This window comes from Seriola aureovittata, chromosome 2 (genome assembly GCF_021018895.1).
Source record: "Seriola aureovittata isolate HTS-2021-v1 ecotype China chromosome 2, ASM2101889v1, whole genome shotgun sequence".
Classification (NCBI taxonomy): Eukaryota; Metazoa; Chordata; class Actinopteri; order Carangiformes; family Carangidae; genus Seriola; species Seriola aureovittata.
In genome coordinates, this window is record NC_079365.1 from 16,592,128 (window position 1) to 16,610,646 (window position 18,519).

General features: G+C 39.9%; 1 protein-coding gene and 1 long non-coding RNA gene across 2 annotated transcripts; one reads left to right on the top strand and one right to left on the bottom strand.

Annotated features, from left to right (window-relative positions):
* Nucleotides 1–407: 407 nt before the first annotated feature.
* Nucleotides 408–5,055, top strand: LOC130184986 (uncharacterized). The gene is made up of 3 exons (XR_008830082.1): nucleotides 408–508; nucleotides 2,529–2,698; nucleotides 4,916–5,055. It is a non-coding gene; the product is annotated as an uncharacterized LOC130184986 (long non-coding RNA).
* Nucleotides 2,112–14,561, bottom strand: LOC130184969 (myosin heavy chain, fast skeletal muscle-like). The gene is made up of 41 exons (XM_056401118.1): nucleotides 14,550–14,561; nucleotides 14,297–14,345; nucleotides 13,573–13,789; nucleotides 13,023–13,166; nucleotides 12,774–12,930; nucleotides 12,475–12,502; nucleotides 12,186–12,297; nucleotides 12,005–12,097; nucleotides 11,856–11,919; nucleotides 11,659–11,757; nucleotides 11,467–11,570; nucleotides 10,928–11,066; nucleotides 10,677–10,795; nucleotides 10,329–10,478; nucleotides 9,994–10,164; nucleotides 9,603–9,909; nucleotides 9,430–9,500; nucleotides 9,251–9,338; nucleotides 8,731–8,848; nucleotides 8,521–8,644; nucleotides 8,274–8,410; nucleotides 7,924–8,179; nucleotides 7,584–7,826; nucleotides 7,317–7,493; nucleotides 7,085–7,230; nucleotides 6,893–6,983; nucleotides 6,418–6,807; nucleotides 6,210–6,336; nucleotides 5,706–5,824; nucleotides 5,427–5,623; nucleotides 5,156–5,339; nucleotides 4,909–5,074; nucleotides 4,667–4,791; nucleotides 3,977–4,285; nucleotides 3,682–3,885; nucleotides 3,467–3,592; nucleotides 3,213–3,383; nucleotides 3,014–3,118; nucleotides 2,825–2,920; nucleotides 2,499–2,630; nucleotides 2,112–2,241 (listed from the first exon to the last, which is right to left on the bottom strand). The coding sequence occupies exons 3-41, from the start codon at nucleotides 13,771–13,773 to the stop codon at nucleotides 2,221–2,223; spliced, it is 5,811 nt and encodes a 1,936-aa protein (XP_056257093.1). The 5' UTR covers nucleotides 13,774–13,789; nucleotides 14,297–14,345; nucleotides 14,550–14,561; the 3' UTR covers nucleotides 2,112–2,220.
* Between the last annotated feature and the right edge of the window lie 3,958 nt (nucleotides 14,562–18,519).

Genomic DNA, 18,519 nt, shown 5'->3' on the forward strand with positions numbered 1-18,519 from the left:
TTTGGGCGGCCTGGTGAGGACCAGAAAAGAAATCCAAGAGTCAAGTCTGGTGTGCATTTGCTCCCAGTGTCAGTCAGTAAGGATATCAAACAGTAGGCTGGGGTTTTCAAAGGAAACATGATATGTCACTAGCTACTGCCACAGACACTTACAGTTATGGGTGTGGGGTTTTGGGATGTTTTGGCTTCTCCGATTCAATAAACCAGCACTCCTGCTTGTCAGCTGCTCTCAATAGCCTTGCTTGGATAAGTGATACCTTCTATCCAGCAGGCATACTGGCATCATTATGTGACTCAAAGAGAAATACACTGTCTGATTTAGCCATGATATCAGAGCATCAGTGTTTGGCAAAGCCGTTTAAATCTTATTTTCATTTAATGCATCATGTGAGGTATAACCAACAAAGCTCAGAGGCTCCTGTCTCACAAGTTGAACATAAGAGTCAGTGAAGAGATGAAGCTTTCAGGAGAGACAAGGTTCGATGCTGCAGAGTATGAACTCCCTTTGGGTAAAACTGCTTTTAATTACATTGTTTTCAAGGATGAGCAGGTATAACTACCAGATAGATGGAAAACTAGTTTCAGCATCAGCTGTTGTATCTAAAACCTTTTTTATGTCTTACAAATATGATGACATACTATATTTCTACATATGTTTGCATTTCAAATTATTTTTCTGAAAAATTACGAAAAAAATGTTCAGTCGGTTGTGTTTGAAAGCTATGATTGATTACATACTTACAATTATGTACTAATTTAGCTCTTAATCTTCTATCAAAATCTGATATACTGTGGTCTTAAACTGGTCAATGACCGACAGAACTAGTGTGTAAATCAAGCTAATGATGCATCTCCCTGAGGTGGACATAAATGTTCATGTGTGTCTTTTTGTGAATCCAAAACTAAAGTAACATACCATCTTTTCTTGCCTGTTGATATTTATGCTTAAGACAGTAAAAGGAGCAAAATACACAGTTTAAAGGGACAAATATTCATAAAATGTGCAACTGTCTCCTGTGTGTTAGGCACAGAGAGTCCTCTAACAATAACTGCACTAGTATAAAGTCGTGTCTGACTCACAATGAGCCAAAGATTCAGGAGCAAACAGGTGCAATAAGATCAGTGGTGGGAGAGAGGCAGCTGTCATTTGTCACAGTGTAAATGAAATGGCTCCCCAAAGAGGAAACACATAGTACTGAGCGGCTGCTGTGCTGCAGAGGACTGTGGAATTTATGTATCTTATTTATCTTTCTCTGCTGTCAGGAAGAGCAGTGATGTAACAAGCAAAACACGCTTCATCTTTACTCCCACTTGCCACTTCGCAATATTGATTAAACAATTAATGTCTTGGAAAAAACAATGCCTCTACCAAGAGTTGACATATGAGGGCTCCAGCTGTGTTGTGTAACAGCGTGTGTTGAATTTGCACTGCTGTGTAGGATGAACACTTCATTGCAGGTAGACCAAGTCAGAGAAGCCCTACAGGCTGCAGGTATGTGTCAGACAATGACGAAGATGTGTTTTTAAATTTAGTACAATTAAGTGAAAAGTTTTGTATTAAAGATAAAATAAAATAAAAATCGAAATAATATCTAAGAGTTGGCATTTGTTATTCCTTTTGTTGCAGCCCTAAGTTCACTCTCTGGTGGTATTTTTTAATATGCTCAATGAAATTAGAGGCTGACTTTTGTATTTGAATTAACCCTATTAAACTAGGTGTGTTTTATCAATCTGCCCACCACTTTCTCACTCACTGCAGAATTGTTCACCTCTCTAAGATGTAGGTATTCATCCTAATCTAAGTAAAACTTTTCATCTCATCACTGAAATGTAATGTTCTGATTAAGAAAACCTGATGAAGGCTCATGTGTCAAAAGACTGTCACACAGATTGGAATTGTTCCTGGATGTTCATGTGGATGTTTTGCTCAGTGACACAGTACTGTCTCTCCCATGTTTACTACATTTCCTCTTACTCTACTCTACTCTACTTCTCAGAGTGTTTTTCCGTCCTGACATGTGAAGATGAGATATGTAAGATGCACTTCTTTTTCTTTAACTCAGGGGTGGTGCTTCTTGTTTTTGTGGTGCAAAGAAACATTTAAAGGCGGCACATTGGCAACATATATTTATTGAATGTACACTACAATACTTAGTGAGAGCTGTTAAATAAAAAATCATATTTTATGATTTTCATCTATATCTCTCAAAGATGTTGCTGATTATTCTTCAGCGTCCTTTGCCTAAAATGGAGAGAAATAAAGATAATGAATATTCCACAGACAGGAAAACTATTCTGTCATGCAACACATGTTGTAGTTTTTCACTCTTGCCATTTAAAAAAAAAATTAAAAGGAAAAATTAAAAATTAAAAGAAAACAGTCACCAGTTAGAAATCTGGAGCAGTCCCACAACTGTTATGTATACTGCTTTCCTCTAACACAATAAAGGACCACTTGACATTTTACGGCTCATTAATTGAGTTATATGTCTTACTTACTTTTCCAATTTCCCGACTCTTTGCTCTCAGCTTGTTGACCTGAGACTCAGCGATGTCAGCTCTCTCCTGAGCCTCCTCCAGCTCGTGCTGAACCTTCCTGTACCTGGAGAGATGAGTGTTGGCCTGCTCCTCCTGTGGGGAAATTCAACAAAGGAGCCAACAATCATGGAGACTGAAGATGCAGAGATGAACTGATTCTGGTAATTATGTTTTTTACTGTCAGACATTTTACAGACATAATGGAAGTGTGATGATATAGTTTTTTCAGTTTCAAGGCTTTTTTTCAAGCAATACAGTTAATAAGTTTAAACAAGTTTCTGACTTACAGCCTCCTCAGACTGCCTCTTGTAGGCCTTCACTTTCAGCTGCAGCTTGTCCACCAGATCCTGAAGTCTGTTGACGTTCTTCTTGTCCTCCTCAGTCTGCAGAACCAGGAATTCATAATTAAAATGTATTCATATGCATCATGTCTGTACCAATCAATAAGAATAATAATAATAATGATTAAGAAATACCTGATAGGTGAGCTCCTTCACTCTTCTCTCATACTTCCTTACACCTTTGACAGCCTCTGCTCCACGTCTCTGCTCACCTTCAACTTCAGCCTCAAGCTCACGCACCTGAAATAAAACCAGTGTCTGCTGTTACTTGGAGGTAAAAATGTAATACTGAAACTAAAGTTGAGATTTGGTTGGCAAGCAAATTCATCTTTACCCTGCTCTCCAGTTTCTGGAGCTGCTTCTTGCCACCCTTCATGGCCAAATTCTCAGCCTCATCCAGACGGTGCTGCAGGTCCTTCACTGTCACCTCCAGGTTCTTCTTCATCCTCTCCAAATGAGCGCTAGTGTCCTGCTCTTTCTTCAACTCTTCTGCCATCATGGCAGCCTATAACACGACAACCATGACTACAGACATTCCTCCAATAACAGAAAGAAGGAAGGAGCGATATCTGAATCATTTTGACTCACATCAGTGATGGCCTTCTTGGCCTTTTCTTCAGCATTTCTTGCTTCTTGAACAGCATCTTCTACTTCACCTTGGATCTGGACAAGGTCAGCCTCCAGCTTCTTCTTAGTGTTGATAAGGCTGGTGTTCTGTTATAAAAGAAGCAACAATGAAATTTCATGTATTTAGCTGTAGAAGAACAAAGTTTCAATTCTTCCTTGTCAGCTTTTGAGGGTACCTGAGAGTGCAGTAGTCCCACACGTTCGCTGGCATCAACCAGCTCCTGTTCAGCCACTTTGCGGCCTCTCTCTGTCTGCTCCAGTGCAACTCTCAGCTCCTCAATCTCAGCCAGCATCAGGTTGTTCCTGCGCTCCACCATGGCAACCTGCTCTTTCATGTCTTCCTGACTTCTAATGGCTTCATCAAGATGAAGCTGAGCATCCTAAATTGTAAAACATTGATAGCTATATAAGCAAAAATATTGAGTTACTTTCTAGAAAGTAGAAATGCTCTGCTACAAATCCTTAAGATACCTTGAGCTGTCCTTGCACGTTTCGCAGCTGTTTCTGGGCTTCAGCTGCCTGGCGGTTGGCATGACTCAGCTGAATCTCCATCTCATTGAGGTCTCCCTCCATCTTCTTCTTGATTCTCAGGGCATCATTTCTGCTCCTGACCTCAGCGTCCAACGTGCTCTGCATGGACTCAATCACTCTCTGGCTGTTCCTCTTGATCTGCTCAATCTCCTCGTCCTTCTCTGCAAGTTTTCTGTCAATTTCACTCTTGACTTGAGTGAGCTCAAGCTGAACACGCAGAATCTTGGACTCCTCATGCTCCAGGGTAGCCTGTGAACAAGTATGACCTTTATCAACTGGAGCACAGAACAGTTCCTTCATTAAAAATACAGAAACTGAGGCTGAGTCACAGTGAAGAAAAATAGCCATGAGGTGTCAAGTCCAAGATCCTTCACAAGATTAGTCTCACACAGATTCTGCTAATATTTTAAAACTGTCTTGCAGCTTAAACACGCTGTGCACTTTGTTCTTTTTGCAATATTTTAGATTTTGTATCTATATTTTATATTTCTATTCAAATTTGGTCGTGAATTTTATATTTCACTTTTCTTTACATCTCTGCTTAAACAATGGCTGAATGATTTGGACAAGGTGGTTCTTCTGTCACTGTAACTATAAGCTATCATGATTGATATGATGAATCAGTTTTACCTCAGCTTCCTCCAGAGCAGTCTGGATCTCTGATTTCTCACTTTCCACCGTCTTCTTTCCCTTCTCAAGCTCATGAATCGTCTTACCGGTCTCACCCAGTTGTTCACTCAGGTCTGAGATCTCCTCTGTTGAAGCAGGTTTATAAAGCATACATTTTAGGATAACAAGCAATGTAAAAAACATTCATATGGATACTCAACTGAGTGCATATCTATTTGAGAAAATTAAATTAACTTTCTTACGTTGCAGGTTCTTGTTCTCCCTCTTCAGGGTCTCCAAGTGGTCCAGAGTTTCTTCATAGGAGTTTTTCATCTTGAACAGCTCAGTACTCATTGAGCGAGCGTCCTTCTGAGCTCCCTCCAGCTCTGCCTGGCTCTCCTCATACTTCTGCTTCCACTCAGCCAGAACCTGAAAGTACAACAAACAAGTGAATGTTTTTGTTGCCTCATGTATATAATAAAAACCAAGTTTATACAATAAATATCTAACCTTGTCAAAGTTCCTTTGCTTCTTGTCGAGGTTAGCAGCTAGAGCATTAGCTCTCTCCACATCGATCATCAGGTCCTCCACTTCACCCTGCAGTCTCTGTTTCGTCTTTTCCAGAGAGGCACATTTTGCGTTCACAGCCTCGATGGACTCCTCAGCATCCTGAAGACGCTGGGCAAGCTTCTTCCTGTTAGAACGTACAGTAAACAGGTTTAATGATCATTTACAGAATCAATGCAGGTGGAAACAGTGTGACTTCAGGACTGTCCATTACTTAGCGTCCTCCAGCTCCTCAGTGCGCTGGATGGCATCAGTCTCGTATTTGGTTCTCCACTGAGCCACCTCGCTGTTGGCCTTGGACAGTGCACGCTGCAGCTCAGCCTTGGCCTCTTGCTCCTCCTCATACTGCTCTCTGAGCAGGTCGCAGTCATGACGGGCTGACTGAACAGCATGAGCCAGGGCGTTCTTGGCCTAATAATCCGAATGAAAACCTGATCAATATTTGATACCAATCGCCTGGTGGCGTTATCTGTCTGCTTTCATAGACTGGTACCTTAACTTCCTCCTCTATGTGCCTCTTCAGCTCCTCAATCTGCTGGGTAAAAGCCTGCTTGCCTCTTGTCAGCTGAGAAACGAGAGCTTCTTTCTCCTCCAGCTGACGCACAATTTCACCTAATGAAAGATACAGTATCAATATAATGTACATCAGAACGACATTGCAAGACAATGTCAGAAAATGACACTAAGGAAAGGAAAACTAATTATGTACACATTGCGGTTTCTAGTATTGTGCAAGAAATATTTTGATCTGTCCATCTTGCTGAATAGAGCTTTATTTTACAAGTTTACCACTTGTAAAAATGTAGGTGGAAGTGAGTGAAGGGAATGAAATAGGGTTGTAAAAAAATAGGGGTTTGATTCAGGTGTGTTGAGAACACATTCATTTTACCATACATTTTGCACTGCTGCAATAACAGACGAAGAAACTTGCCATGCATTGAGCACCGAGCATTTATCTTCAGGATAATGCAAACATCCCAGAAAGTGAGATTCATACCATTTTCAGTTTGAAGTCTTGCTTTTTGTACACTGAAGTCGTTTAGCTGACGGACATTCTCATCATTCTTGGATTTGAGCTCACTCAGTTGATCTTCTAATGTTCTGCACAACTTTTCAAGGTTTCCCTGATAAAAGAAAGCATTTGTTAGATTAAAGTTGTTTATCATTACATTTTTGCTCCCTGTATGAAAATGCAGCGCTCTCACCTTTGATTTGGCGATAGACTCCATATTGCTGCTGAGGTCATCGATCTCCATCTTGAATTCACTTTTCTCTTTCTCCAGCTTCTGTTTGACTCTCTGGAGGTTATCGATCTGTTCTCCCAGCTCTGCCACACTGTCAGCCTGCTTCTTGCGCAGAGCTGCCGAGGTGGCCTCGTGCTGCAGGGTGGATTCTTCAAGATCACGGCGCAGCTTCTGAAACTCTGCCTCGCGCTTCTTGTTCATCTCAATCTGAGCTGCAGTTGCTCCACCAGCTTCTTCAAGCCTCTCGCTGATCTCCTCAAGTTCCCTGGAGAGATCAGACCTCTGCTTCTCCACCTTGGCCCGAGCAGCCCTCTCAGCCTCAATCTCCTCCTCCAGCTCCTCAATGCGAGCCTGAAACACACAAGGTTTAAGAGAAAATCATCCGAAATATTTGACTGCTAGCTTGCTGTTGACTGACACTTGCTCAAAAACACACCTGAAGTTCTTTTATCTTTTTTTGTAGCTGGATTCCAAGAGACTGTTCATCCTCAATCTTACCCAGGAGCTGGCTTATCTCAAAGTCCTTCCTGGAGAGGGAGGAAAACAATATGGCGTATTAAGGTTGTGTTTCAGTAGAACCTCTCATAGACTCTTTACTGTTAATGAATGGGTAAAATCTTATTCGTACTTCTTTATTTTCTCCTCAGACTGCTGCTTGTCGTTCTCAAGATCCATTATGGATTCCTGGGCAAGTTTCAGATCTCCTTCAAGCTTCCTCTTTGCCCGCTCAAGATCCATACGGAGCTTCTTTTCTTGCTCCAGGGAACCTTCAAGCTATCAAGGAAAGAGGTGTTTCATAAAATTAAAATAAAGATATGATTGGTACGTTCACCATTTGCTCCCATAGGTGGATTACATACATCGTCCACTTGCTGCTCCAGCTTGGTCTTGGCCTTTGTCAGAGTGTTGACTTTGTCTTCCTCTGCCTGCAGATCATCAAGGACCTGCTGATGGGCCTCCTGGAGGGCTTTCTTCTCTTTGGTCAACTTGGCAATGGTCTCATCTTGAGATGCCATTTCCTCAACCAGGTTTTTGACCTATGTATGTTTACATGAACTTGAATTAAGAAATGGTTTTTATCTACACAGATGTGAAAATATCTTGTTAAAAGAAAATAATCTTGTCACCTTGTTCTCAGTGGCATGTTTCTCCTTTTCCACCTTTGCCAGGGTGAGCTCCAGGTCATCAATGTCCTTCTTCAACTCAGAGCACTCATCCTCCAGCTTCCTCTTCTTTGCAGTCAACTCAGCATTCATTTCCTCCTCATCCTCCAGCCTCTCAGTCGTCTCTTTGAGTTTGGCTTCAAGCTGGATTTTTGCTTTGATGAGCCCCTCACACCTTTCCTCAGCATCAGTGAGGTTTTCACCTTCCTAAAAGTCAAAACAAGGACATTCATTTCAACAAATCAGTAATTTGATGTAGGATATTAAGTAGAAATTACACATACAGCATGGTGATGCAACTTACAGACTGCACTTGCAACAAGAGATCATTTTTCTCCTGCAGGAGAGAAACCATCTTCTCCTCCAGTTCTTTCTTCTTGGCCAGGGCCTTTGTTAGGTCTTCCTTGGTCTTTTCAAAGTCCTCTTTCATTTGGGCCATCTCTTTCTCAGTCTCTGCACTCTTCAGCAGAGGCTTAATCTTGAAGTACAGCTTCATCCATGGCCAAGTTTTGACATTCATGAATGAGCGGATGTTGTACTGGATGGAGAAAATGGCCTCTCTAATGAAAACCAAGAAAAAAATGAGTTAGCATTGTTTATCTTTATAAATAAAGTAGATCAAATTCAGACATTGATAACAGACAGACACATTACCTCCTTTCCATCATCTTGACAAACTCGCGTCTCATGAGGTAACCTCTGCAGAGAGCCTGAGTCATTGTGACCAGTGCAGCCAGTTTCTCATCTCTCATCTCCTCCAGAGTTCCCAGCAGACCAGCTTTGAAGAACACCTGAGAGTCAACAAGAACAACTGAGAGTCAACGATTATAGTAACTTGACCATAGCTGATCCTATACCCCTTTGTAAACCACCTTTTGCAGAGGGGTGTTTCTTACTCTACCTTGGTGTGGCCAAACTTGTACTGAGTGTGGTCCACATCGATGGATCCCAGCAGTTTCTCGGAGGCCTTCTTGTTGTCGATAAACTGTCCCTCTGGGATGACACTGGCATTCAATACTTTATATCTACGAGTAAAGTTTTTATTCAGTTAGAAAGCACCAGTTTGATGATAAACACTTTTCAATGCCTGCAAAGACGATATTTCTGCTACCTCTGTTTGAAGTCACCATAGAGGATTCTGCTGGGGAAACCTTTCCTACAGATCCTGATACCCTCCAGCACACCGTTACACCTCAGCTGGTGGATGACCAGGAAGTTCTCCATAAGACCTTAAAGACATGCCAAGTACAGTTTTGTGTTATAGTATTATACTGTGGCCCTGGGAGTTCAGCTGCAACTTGAGAAAACACATGCAAATAGACAAAACACAAACAAATTCAGAAAAAAACATCATCATCAATTTGACAACACATGCGCCGCAAATACTACAACACAACGGAAGTGTTTCCAGGGCACACTAAAAAGTGATGAACCTGGCTAGGACGCACTTGTTGTTCAATCCCTTGGGACTTTTGAAGTTAAAAGCATTGAACAACAAGTGTGCATGTATGTATTATAATTGTTTGTGTTTTGTCTATTTGCATATGTTTTCTTAAGTTGCAGTGCGCTGAGCTCTAAAGGACACTGTAGTATTCTTTTTAAGTGCATAAATCAATAGGTAATAGGATTACCTGGAGTCTTCGATTCATTGGGAATCAAACAACGTACAAAATGAGGATGAGTGCTCCTCAAGTTGGTCATCAGCTTGCCCAAATTCTCCTGAAGAATTTAAAGGACATTTAGACATTATTGCAAACGGCACCAAATGAGTCATAATTGCAGTGAAGTATGGAAGTCGTTCCATACTTACCCTGAACAAAGCAGACACAGTCTGGAAGGAGCCACCCTTCTTCTTGCCAGCTTTTTTGCCACCGCCCTCAGCTGTCAGTGGAACAGTAATTACATTGAAATGGTTAAATTAAACAGAAGTGGGCAGTTTGAATTTTAATATCTCATAATGTTGAGACAGATAACAGCATGTACCTTCTGCTCCGGCATGTGCTGCATAGAGGTGACCCAGCAGTTTGACTGAAGACTTCTGGTAGAGCTGAACCACTGAGTCGTTCAGGGGATCCTTGTTCTTGTCCAGCCAGCCACAAATGTTGTAATCAACAGTGCCAGCATAGTGCACCAGAGAGAAATGGGCCTCAGCTTTGCCTTTGGCAGGTTTTGGCTTTTCAAATGACTTGTTTTTCCCAAGATGCTGGTCATACAGTTTGTTCTTGAAGGTCATGTCTGTTGCCTTGGGGAACATGCACTCCTCTTCAAGGATGGAGAAGATGCCCATTGGCTGTCACGAGGAAATGATTATTTAAAACAAATGATTTCCAGTCAGACAATTTTCTGTATTTGTGAATGTACAACATCTTCTCACCTTCTCAATAAGCTCAATGCAGGCAGCCAAATCCATGCCAAAGTCAATGAACTCCCATTCAATTCCCTCTTTCTTGTACTCTTCTTGCTCCAGGACAAACATGTGGTGGTTGAAAAACTGTTGCAGTTTTTCATTGGTGAAGTTGATACAAAGCTGCTCCAAGCTGTTGAACTAAAGAGATAAAGATATCAAATGTCAGCAAAGGCCTTAACACTAATTAAGCATGAATTTATTAATACTCTAATCTTTGATGCTCCCTGATTTTGAATTGAAAACTGCAAAATTATTTAAATAAAGCTGTATAGGCTCATGTAGTATCAGCCAGACATACTTACATCAAAGATTTCAAACCCAGCAATATCCAGGACACCGATGAAATAGCTTCTTGGCTGCCTGGTATCCAGCATCTCATTGATTCTGACGACCATCCACAAGAACATTTTCTCATAGACAGACTTGCAGAGAGCCATGACGGAATTGTTGACCTGATTTTGGAAACGAAAGGTACAACACATTATAAATTGTAAAAATTAACAAAAGGTAATTCTATGTTGAGGGGTTAAAACAAGCTAAAGAACATACAGAGCTGAGACCATTAGTAGAGAAAATATTATCAACATGTTTCTTGATATGTAAAAACAGAAAAACAGACTTTGGTGTTATTTGTGTTTCGTCTCCTTTACCTGAGGGACAGTTTGACCTTTGGTCACATACTCGTTCCCGACCTTCACTCTGGGGTAGCATAATGCTTTGAGCAAATCAGCAGAGTTCAGACCCATGAGGTAGGCGATTTTATCTGCCACTAAAACAAGGAGAACACAAATAGCCATCTTTAGAACTCATAATACCAGGGTGAAGTCATCAGTGCAACTCTTAAATCACAAGTCAAAGCCAGTGCTACTACATTGAAGCTGAGGGTGTGTGGGTGTCATACCCTCAGTGCCATCAGGCTCAGCCTGCTCTTCACGCTGCTTCTGCTTGAATTTCATGTTTCCGTGATGTATCACAGCTCCAGTCAGCTTGTACATGCTTGCCTTCTCTTCTGCAGTGAAGCCCAGGATGTCAATAGCAGTCTGTGGTAAAAAGAGAAGGTTTTAAAACACAAGCTTATATTATTCATGGAAGTACAGTTGTTGCTGCACCCTACCTCCACATAAGTTTAGCATATATCACATACCACAAAGATAATATAGTTTAATTAGCTTTAAAGCAATAAGTAGCATGCTATTAGTAATATCAAAATGGAGGATGACATTAGAAACCCCTCTTCATATAATTCAATCAAGTACACTACCACCAATAAAATAAAATACCAACATGATGAATCCTCAAAGCTTTAATAAAAAATAGGATTTATTGCTCTAATAAATTATCAACTGAGTGTTAGTAATGCAAATATTAATTGTGAATGTGAAAAAAAAGCCTGATTTGTTGTAGCAGTAAATGCAAACATCATAGCAAAGTTGTCCTTACATCAGTAGCGATGAATTCTTCAATGTCATTGATACTCTTGACAGTGATTTCACCCTGACTGATCATAGAATAGTCATATGGATTTGTGGTGATCAGCAGAGCCTCTGGAGAAAAGGAAAAAACCCAATTTAAATAAGCAGAATACATCACTTGCTTTAGAATGAATGATACCATTATTCATAAATGTCACACCTATCAGCTCAGGTTTGTGGCCTGTCATGAGCTGATAGAAGATGTGGTAGCTCCTCTCAGCAGACAGCTGGAACGTCACTCGAGACTTCTCCAGCAGATCTGTCAATCACACAGTTAGACACCGGTCAGTTCTGCTCAACGAACAGAGGGTACGAGAACAAACTAAGGTTTGTGTGCTGTGCCACATCTAGCCTTACATGTTTCAATGTCTGCTGAGGCCAACTTCCCAGTTGTTCCGAAGTGGATTCTGATAAATTTACCCTATTCAAAAGAAAACTGTGAATTAGGATTATTACTTCTTAAAAACTGATATTATGCGAAAAGACTCAGGTTAGCAAACACTTACAAAGCGGGATGAGTTGTCATTCCTCACAGTTTTGGCATTTCCATAAGCCTCCAGCAGTGGGTTAGCTGCAATGATCTGATCCTCCAGCGACCCCTGAAAATGATGTTCCATGGTGTGTCTTAGTATTTTCTTATATTCATTTTCATAAATATCATCATGTACAGTATATTACATTATTTACCTGCATTTTTCCAGCTGACTCTGTTGCTTTTTTTCCTGAAGCCACTGCGATTGTCGCAAAGTACTGGATGACACGTTTGGTGTTGACAGTCTTTCCTGCACCGGATTCTCCACTTCAAGCATAAAAACAAGTCAATCAACACCATGACCAGCTTGTTAAGACTCCATTTGATCCTACTCTGTTGTTTCGATTATGTCAAAGAATACAATGTGCTTAAACCTTCCTTCAACATGTAACTGCATTGTTTTCAGGCTTGCACTGACTTAGAGGAAACATTAGTAAAACTTACGTGATAAGGATTGACTGATTCTCACGGTCTGTGAAAAAAGCAACATATTGATTAGCATTTTTCTGCTTTGTGTCTATTATTTAATCTAACAGATGCCAAAACTATATACCAATCACATGGATTCTTATATCAGGTCAAATTATTTAAGAACTAAACAGTGGGTTTCTGTTAGATACCATTGAAATATGCTCCATGAGTTTTTTTAACTTCAAAACATTTCATACACACTGTAACTGTCTCTTTCATCTCATATGATCCTGCTTTTGCATTTAAAAGATGAAAAGTTTTGTCTCACACACCAGTGAGCATGAACTGATAGGCGTTATCAGAGATGGAGAAAATGTGGGGTGGAGCCTCAACCCTCTTTTTCCCTCTGTATCCTGCTACAACCACTGAGTCGTACACTGGGAGCCACTTGTAGGGGTTCACGGTGACACAGAACAGCCCTGAGTAGGTCTGTGGGGACAGAGAGGACTGTTACTCACACACATCTCCCCGTAGTCATCTTACATTTAATGTGCTCATGTGTTGCTTTATTTCAAACTCACGTAGATCATCCATGCTGCATAGCGCTCTTTGAGGTTATACAGCACAGACGGCTCACTGAGGTGGGTCATCATGGCCATGTCCTCAATCTTGTCGAACTTTGGAGGGTTCATGGGGAAGATTGCGTCGTCTTTTACAGTGATACTCTGTTACAGTGACAGAGAAGACACAGGACTTAAGTTACAACAGTGGACCGACTGAGGTGGTTACAATGCATTACTATGTGTACTACAGTCCACAGGTTAAATGATCAAAAACAGATTTCTCTGGCACTCCAAAATCAGCTCCAAATCTAATCTGTCTGATTAGAGAGAAATTATAGACATGCACTGAATTCATGCACTGTCGACTCATTTTACTTTAAAGAGACAATCACTCAGTCTTGCATTCAACATTCTTTGAAACCACATTAGCATCAGTGCAGATGTATATTGTAAAATGTTTTTTACGGCAGTTTTGGCTGTGAAATTAAAATTGATGTGATTTTAATGTTCCTTCTTTTATATGACAAAACTGTACAACTTTGTTTTATTCCAGTGGGATCACTCTCACCTTTCCACAGAGAGTCTCCACGGTGGCTTTGCCGCCCTCTCTCTTCACAAGTTTCCCCTTGAGGTACATTTCAGCAGGCTCAGAAACAAAGTAAGCCGTTTTAGCATCAAAGGGAGTGTTTTGAGCTTCAATTCTCTCTCTTTCTGGCTTCCGGAGGTAAATGGCCGCCGGGCCAAAACACTCCATTTCTGAGTCCCCCATTATTGATGACCCTTCACTGCAAGTAAGTAAAAACAAGGCAGCACTCAGTTATTTCAGTCCATCAATCCTCTGCACATATGAGGGTGCTCTGCTGCTGAAGAAAAAGGAAATGCTGTTAAATTTACAATGAATGCTACACTTGAGGAACAGAGAAAAATTGACAAGGCTTTGATTTTAGTTAAGTTTGTTTTATGCCAAATCAATTAGATAATTAAATACAAAATCCGCATTTACACTTTGCAAGATCGTTAAATATTCTGTGTAATCATTGTTGATGCAATGACTTCTTACATGCCCTACAACCTGAGATACTGACTAATACTAAGAAAAAGACAGTAACAATTTATCGCTGATTATTTATGGATGCAAACATCATTAGTGAGATGTTTATAATTGGCTATTAATTGTTACTCACCAGGTAAAACTTTCTCTTTCACATCACATATACTTTTCACATATGTCCTCGACTATTAATTAAAAATGTTTTGGACTAAACTAAACACTGATAAAAGAAGTAACATACCTTCTTTCCTCCCACTAGAAAAACAGATTATGATGTTCTAATGAAGGATCTGAAGACAGAAACACAAATAGTTTAAATTAATAACTGCAATTAACGTATTTCATATTAAAGTGAACTTACTGTACACTGAAGTGCTGGCATAAACACAGAGCAGTTCTGTATTCACTTAGTCTGGCAGTAAGTAGTCATGCCCTGCATTGTTCATTAAGCTGTTGGCTTTCCTCCTGCTAATAAAAGACTGTAACTCACTCACCTTGACTGGTCGCCTATCAGTCCTTGGGGGTGTCCAGCCCTCCTTCTTATATAGAGAGATCAGTGTACACTCAGCAGAAATGACTGGCTTTATTTGGTCATGTAGTTTTACGCTCTTTGCTCAAGTATTTTTGCCACTAATCTGATCTCAGGCATCTTTTGTCACTGATGACAGTTTATCATAGATTAAACTCCCTGCTGCTTTTACTCTCAGAGTCACTGAGGTTACAGAGGCAAGTTTTAGACAATGACAAGAATTTAATATTCCAAACACTTGTTTGAATGATGGAAATGATTGTTGTTAATTAGTGTGTATAAATTGAAAAAGCCCCTTACTGGTATCATCACCAGGTTAAATCAGCTTACATACAGAGAGTTGATGTGTTGTTTTTGATTTATTGGTTTTAAACAGAAACAGTAATGTTCTTGGGGCTGCCGTGTCTGTGGAGACAAAGCACATATGTTTGTCTCATTGTTAACTATTTTACCAGACACTGTTAAAATGGAGGCAGAATATAAAAGTGTATAAATAGATCAAGACTTAACAATGCAGCATTTTTTTAACCTTGCGTAAATATTGTTCTGGCAGCTGTATCAGTTACTGAAGTTCAGACATTGTTTTGGTCTTTAGAGTAATCTCCTTAATGCACCTTGGCACTGCAGAGGCTCTGAGTTTAGCCGTGGAGAAGCTCTCATATGTCACTGGTATTCTGTTGCAGAAGCCTTGCAAGTCTTTCCTGTGACAAAGGAGCAGAATTGGAGTGAACGAGTTGCTAATCTAAGAACCTGTGAAAATGATGATACCTCATGATAGCAGGAACGCTGAGGTCTGCGTATTATAAAATCCCAAACCTAATTAGATTTGTTCTGCAGGGAGGAAGGACAATAGAAAGTAGAACAATATTCATATTTATAGCGCTTTAATTTCCTCTGTCCTGTAAAATGTGACACACAGCATGCATCCTGTGAGAAATAACTTGTCAAACAAATGGCGGCAGCATTTGCTTTGATGTTCTCTTGATACAAAAGTCCATCGCAAAGCGCTATGTCACCACACCTTATGTCAGAATGTCTGCATATGCTGCAAATAAGAATATTATATATATATATTTTAAAATATTTTCATTCAAAATGCTGTATATTTAAATAAAAACTGCAGTGTGGAGTGATAATTAGGCCTGTCAAAGTGTCTCATTATCTCATTATAACAGCCAAGGGTGATCTTGGAGCAGAGCCTACGTTTGAGTTAATGCGATGAAATTACAAATGCCTTAATATCACTGATGCACACCTCGAGTTCAAAAACATGACATGGGGCATGTGTGCTTTATATCATTACAACTCTCAGCAACGTGTAACATTAAGTGTCTAACATTCATAATCAGTAGGTATACAAACATTTAATAAACTGACAGTATAATGTTGTATTCAGATATATGTGTTTAATCAATTAAATATTAATGAATATGTCAGCTATCTTAACTCCTCCTGTGGATACCCAAGTGGCAGCTTTTTTAAACAGGCATTGAATGACAATATATTCAAACTGGTGTAACAGTATAAAATATGTCTTCATAGAAGAAGCTGTAATGTTTGACAAATACTGTACATTAATAAACCCCTTAATGTCCTTATATCTGCTCACAACTATTTAATAGTGTGAAAAACATGAATTATATTTTTACATTCTATTTGTAAATGCTAAATAGGGAGAAAAAGAGTGAAGTGCTACTCAAATGTTTGTAATTTTGACAGTGTTTATAATGTTATTGTCACACAACTTAATACTTGACATAACATTGATTAATGCAGAAGAGAGTGGTGTCAAAAGTTTTACATGTTTCTCATCTCTGCCATATTATTCAAACGCTCTATTCTGTTTGGGAACAGAACTGAATTTACCAGGTATCTAAATCGGTCTAAGAGCACTGCAGTCCTGTTTTTAGACTAATGACATATTATCCCCAAGAATTTCTGCAATTACTGTGGAATAATTCAGGCTCCACAGCCATATTGGCCTGATTATACTGCATAAAGGAACAGATAGGTGACGATTGCAGGGTTCCTCCTTTTTTTTAGTACGTATTACTTCCCAACAAGTTGACAGTCTGAGTCATTAATTGCTATCTTAATGAGTACTGTACGCATTTATTCATTTACTCTGTCCCTCTGCTGTTTTTAGTCCTTTCGTTCGCCTTCTTTCTGTTGCTGTACACTTTGCTTGCTTTGTCTGTAGGGAAGCAGTGTCAGGTTTCCATTAATCCCCTACTGACAGTACTAACACATTCTGAGGATTGGTTTCAATTTTTGACCCACTTTTGGCTCTAAAAGCTCACACCACTCTTATAAACCTACAGAGTGCCAAATATTTAGTTTTTCACTAGCTCACATTTGATTTTTGTTGTGGTTTATGAAGGTGTGATAATCCTAGAGCTCAGACTGGTGACAGACATGTCCATCTTAATAGGGTCGTCTGGCTGGGTCTAGTCGAGGTCAAAGGGCTTCAGCTTTCTAGGGACTTCCTCTGAAATCTGATATGTTGAACTACCAGGACCACATCAGACAGAGTTGTTAAAATATCACAAAAAGGCATTCGTGGAACTTAAGTTGTTTTGTTTTTTTGGACCGTAGTTGACTTGCACAGTAAATTAAAAACCTGTTCTACACCAGTGTTTACAAACATTACTCACATAAACAAACCTATCACAGCATCAGAAATTATTGATACAGTTATTGTAATGTTTTGATTTTCATTGGATTTTCTGTGACATCATCAGGTCAAAATCTTCCAGTACTTAAGTTCATGATTCCTGCAAAACTAATGACATTCAGCCTCAGCTGCACTTTGCGTTTGGTGCTGGTGAGCATCGCTACAGCTCAAAGCACCACTTTACCAAAGAGCAGCCTCATAGCATAAAAAAAATGTCCACAAAACGTCAATCAACCATCAACGCAGGACAAAAGTAAAGAGCTTCAGTTGCTTGTTTATTAACTGACATTCAGTTATAACAGCAGAGGCAACAAAAGTGGCAACAACAAATGATAAAATAACCATATTGGTTTTCTCTGGTGCAACTGATGATGGAAAACTTAAATCTGCAGTGGTCGCCTGGGGTTAACTCTTTCACATTTCCATTATAACATGTTTCTGTTTGGCCATGGCTTTTTTTTCTGAAACCTCAACACTGTTTGGGCATCATAGCTTTCTTTAACAATAATATTTCAAACTATAATAAATCCCATCTTCTTTGTTTATCTTTACCCCAAATTCATTTATCCTCCCTAATTTCCATTGCCATACATTTTAACAAACTGTACTTCTTCTTCTTTTTTAAAATCACTTTCACCGCTCGTACTTTCCAGCATATCAGGTTGCGTCTCTGCATTTCTGACAGTATAACCGGTCAGGAAGGGGGATTTGGCGGGTGGCTCAGACATTGACCTGCTCATCTCCCCCCTGTGCTGCTGAAAGTCAAAGACAGCTTTATCCTTGTGTCAAACCCGTGCTGTTGACAAGTCAGCTGTTTCTGACCTTATTACATCACCTATTCTGGCAGTTCTTATGAATTGTTGCGTATCAAGCCCTGAACATTGAGCTTCATAGCATCTTGGTTTATTTGTCGGTGGGACAGTAAACTCTAAAACTGTGGGTTACGCCTCTATTGTCCGATGTGGAACCTGCAGTGAACAGATGATTAGATTTGTGTCTCCAGAATTTTCTAGATGGGCGCTTGTGTTGTCTCAAGGGTGCGGATGTATTTTTAAACCCTTTCTTTAAATGGTCTTGTTGTACTGTGTGTCATGACAGATGAACTGAAGACAAGGCCAGGCTTGTAGCTTGACCTTTCTCTAAGTCAAGTGTTTGTTCCCCATAAGAGGCAAGAAGGGGATCATGTTATATGATGTGTAGTAGTTTGCATTCTTTCCTTGTTGAAAGATGACACTGGACTTGCAAAGATGGGCAGAGGGCA

Coding starts and splice junctions, on each gene's coding strand:
- LOC130184969 (XM_056401118.1), bottom strand. CDS start 13,773: ATGGGGGACTCAGAAATGGAGTGTTTTGGCCCGGCGGCCATTTACCTC. Junction 12,098..12,185: donor AGTCAGCTGGAAAAATGCAG/GTAAATAATGTA, acceptor CATCATTTTCAG/GGGTCGCTGGAGGATCAGAT. Junction 10,165..10,328: donor CTGGGTTTGAAATCTTTGAT/GTAAGTATGTCT, acceptor TTATCTCTTTAG/TTCAACAGCTTGGAGCAGCT.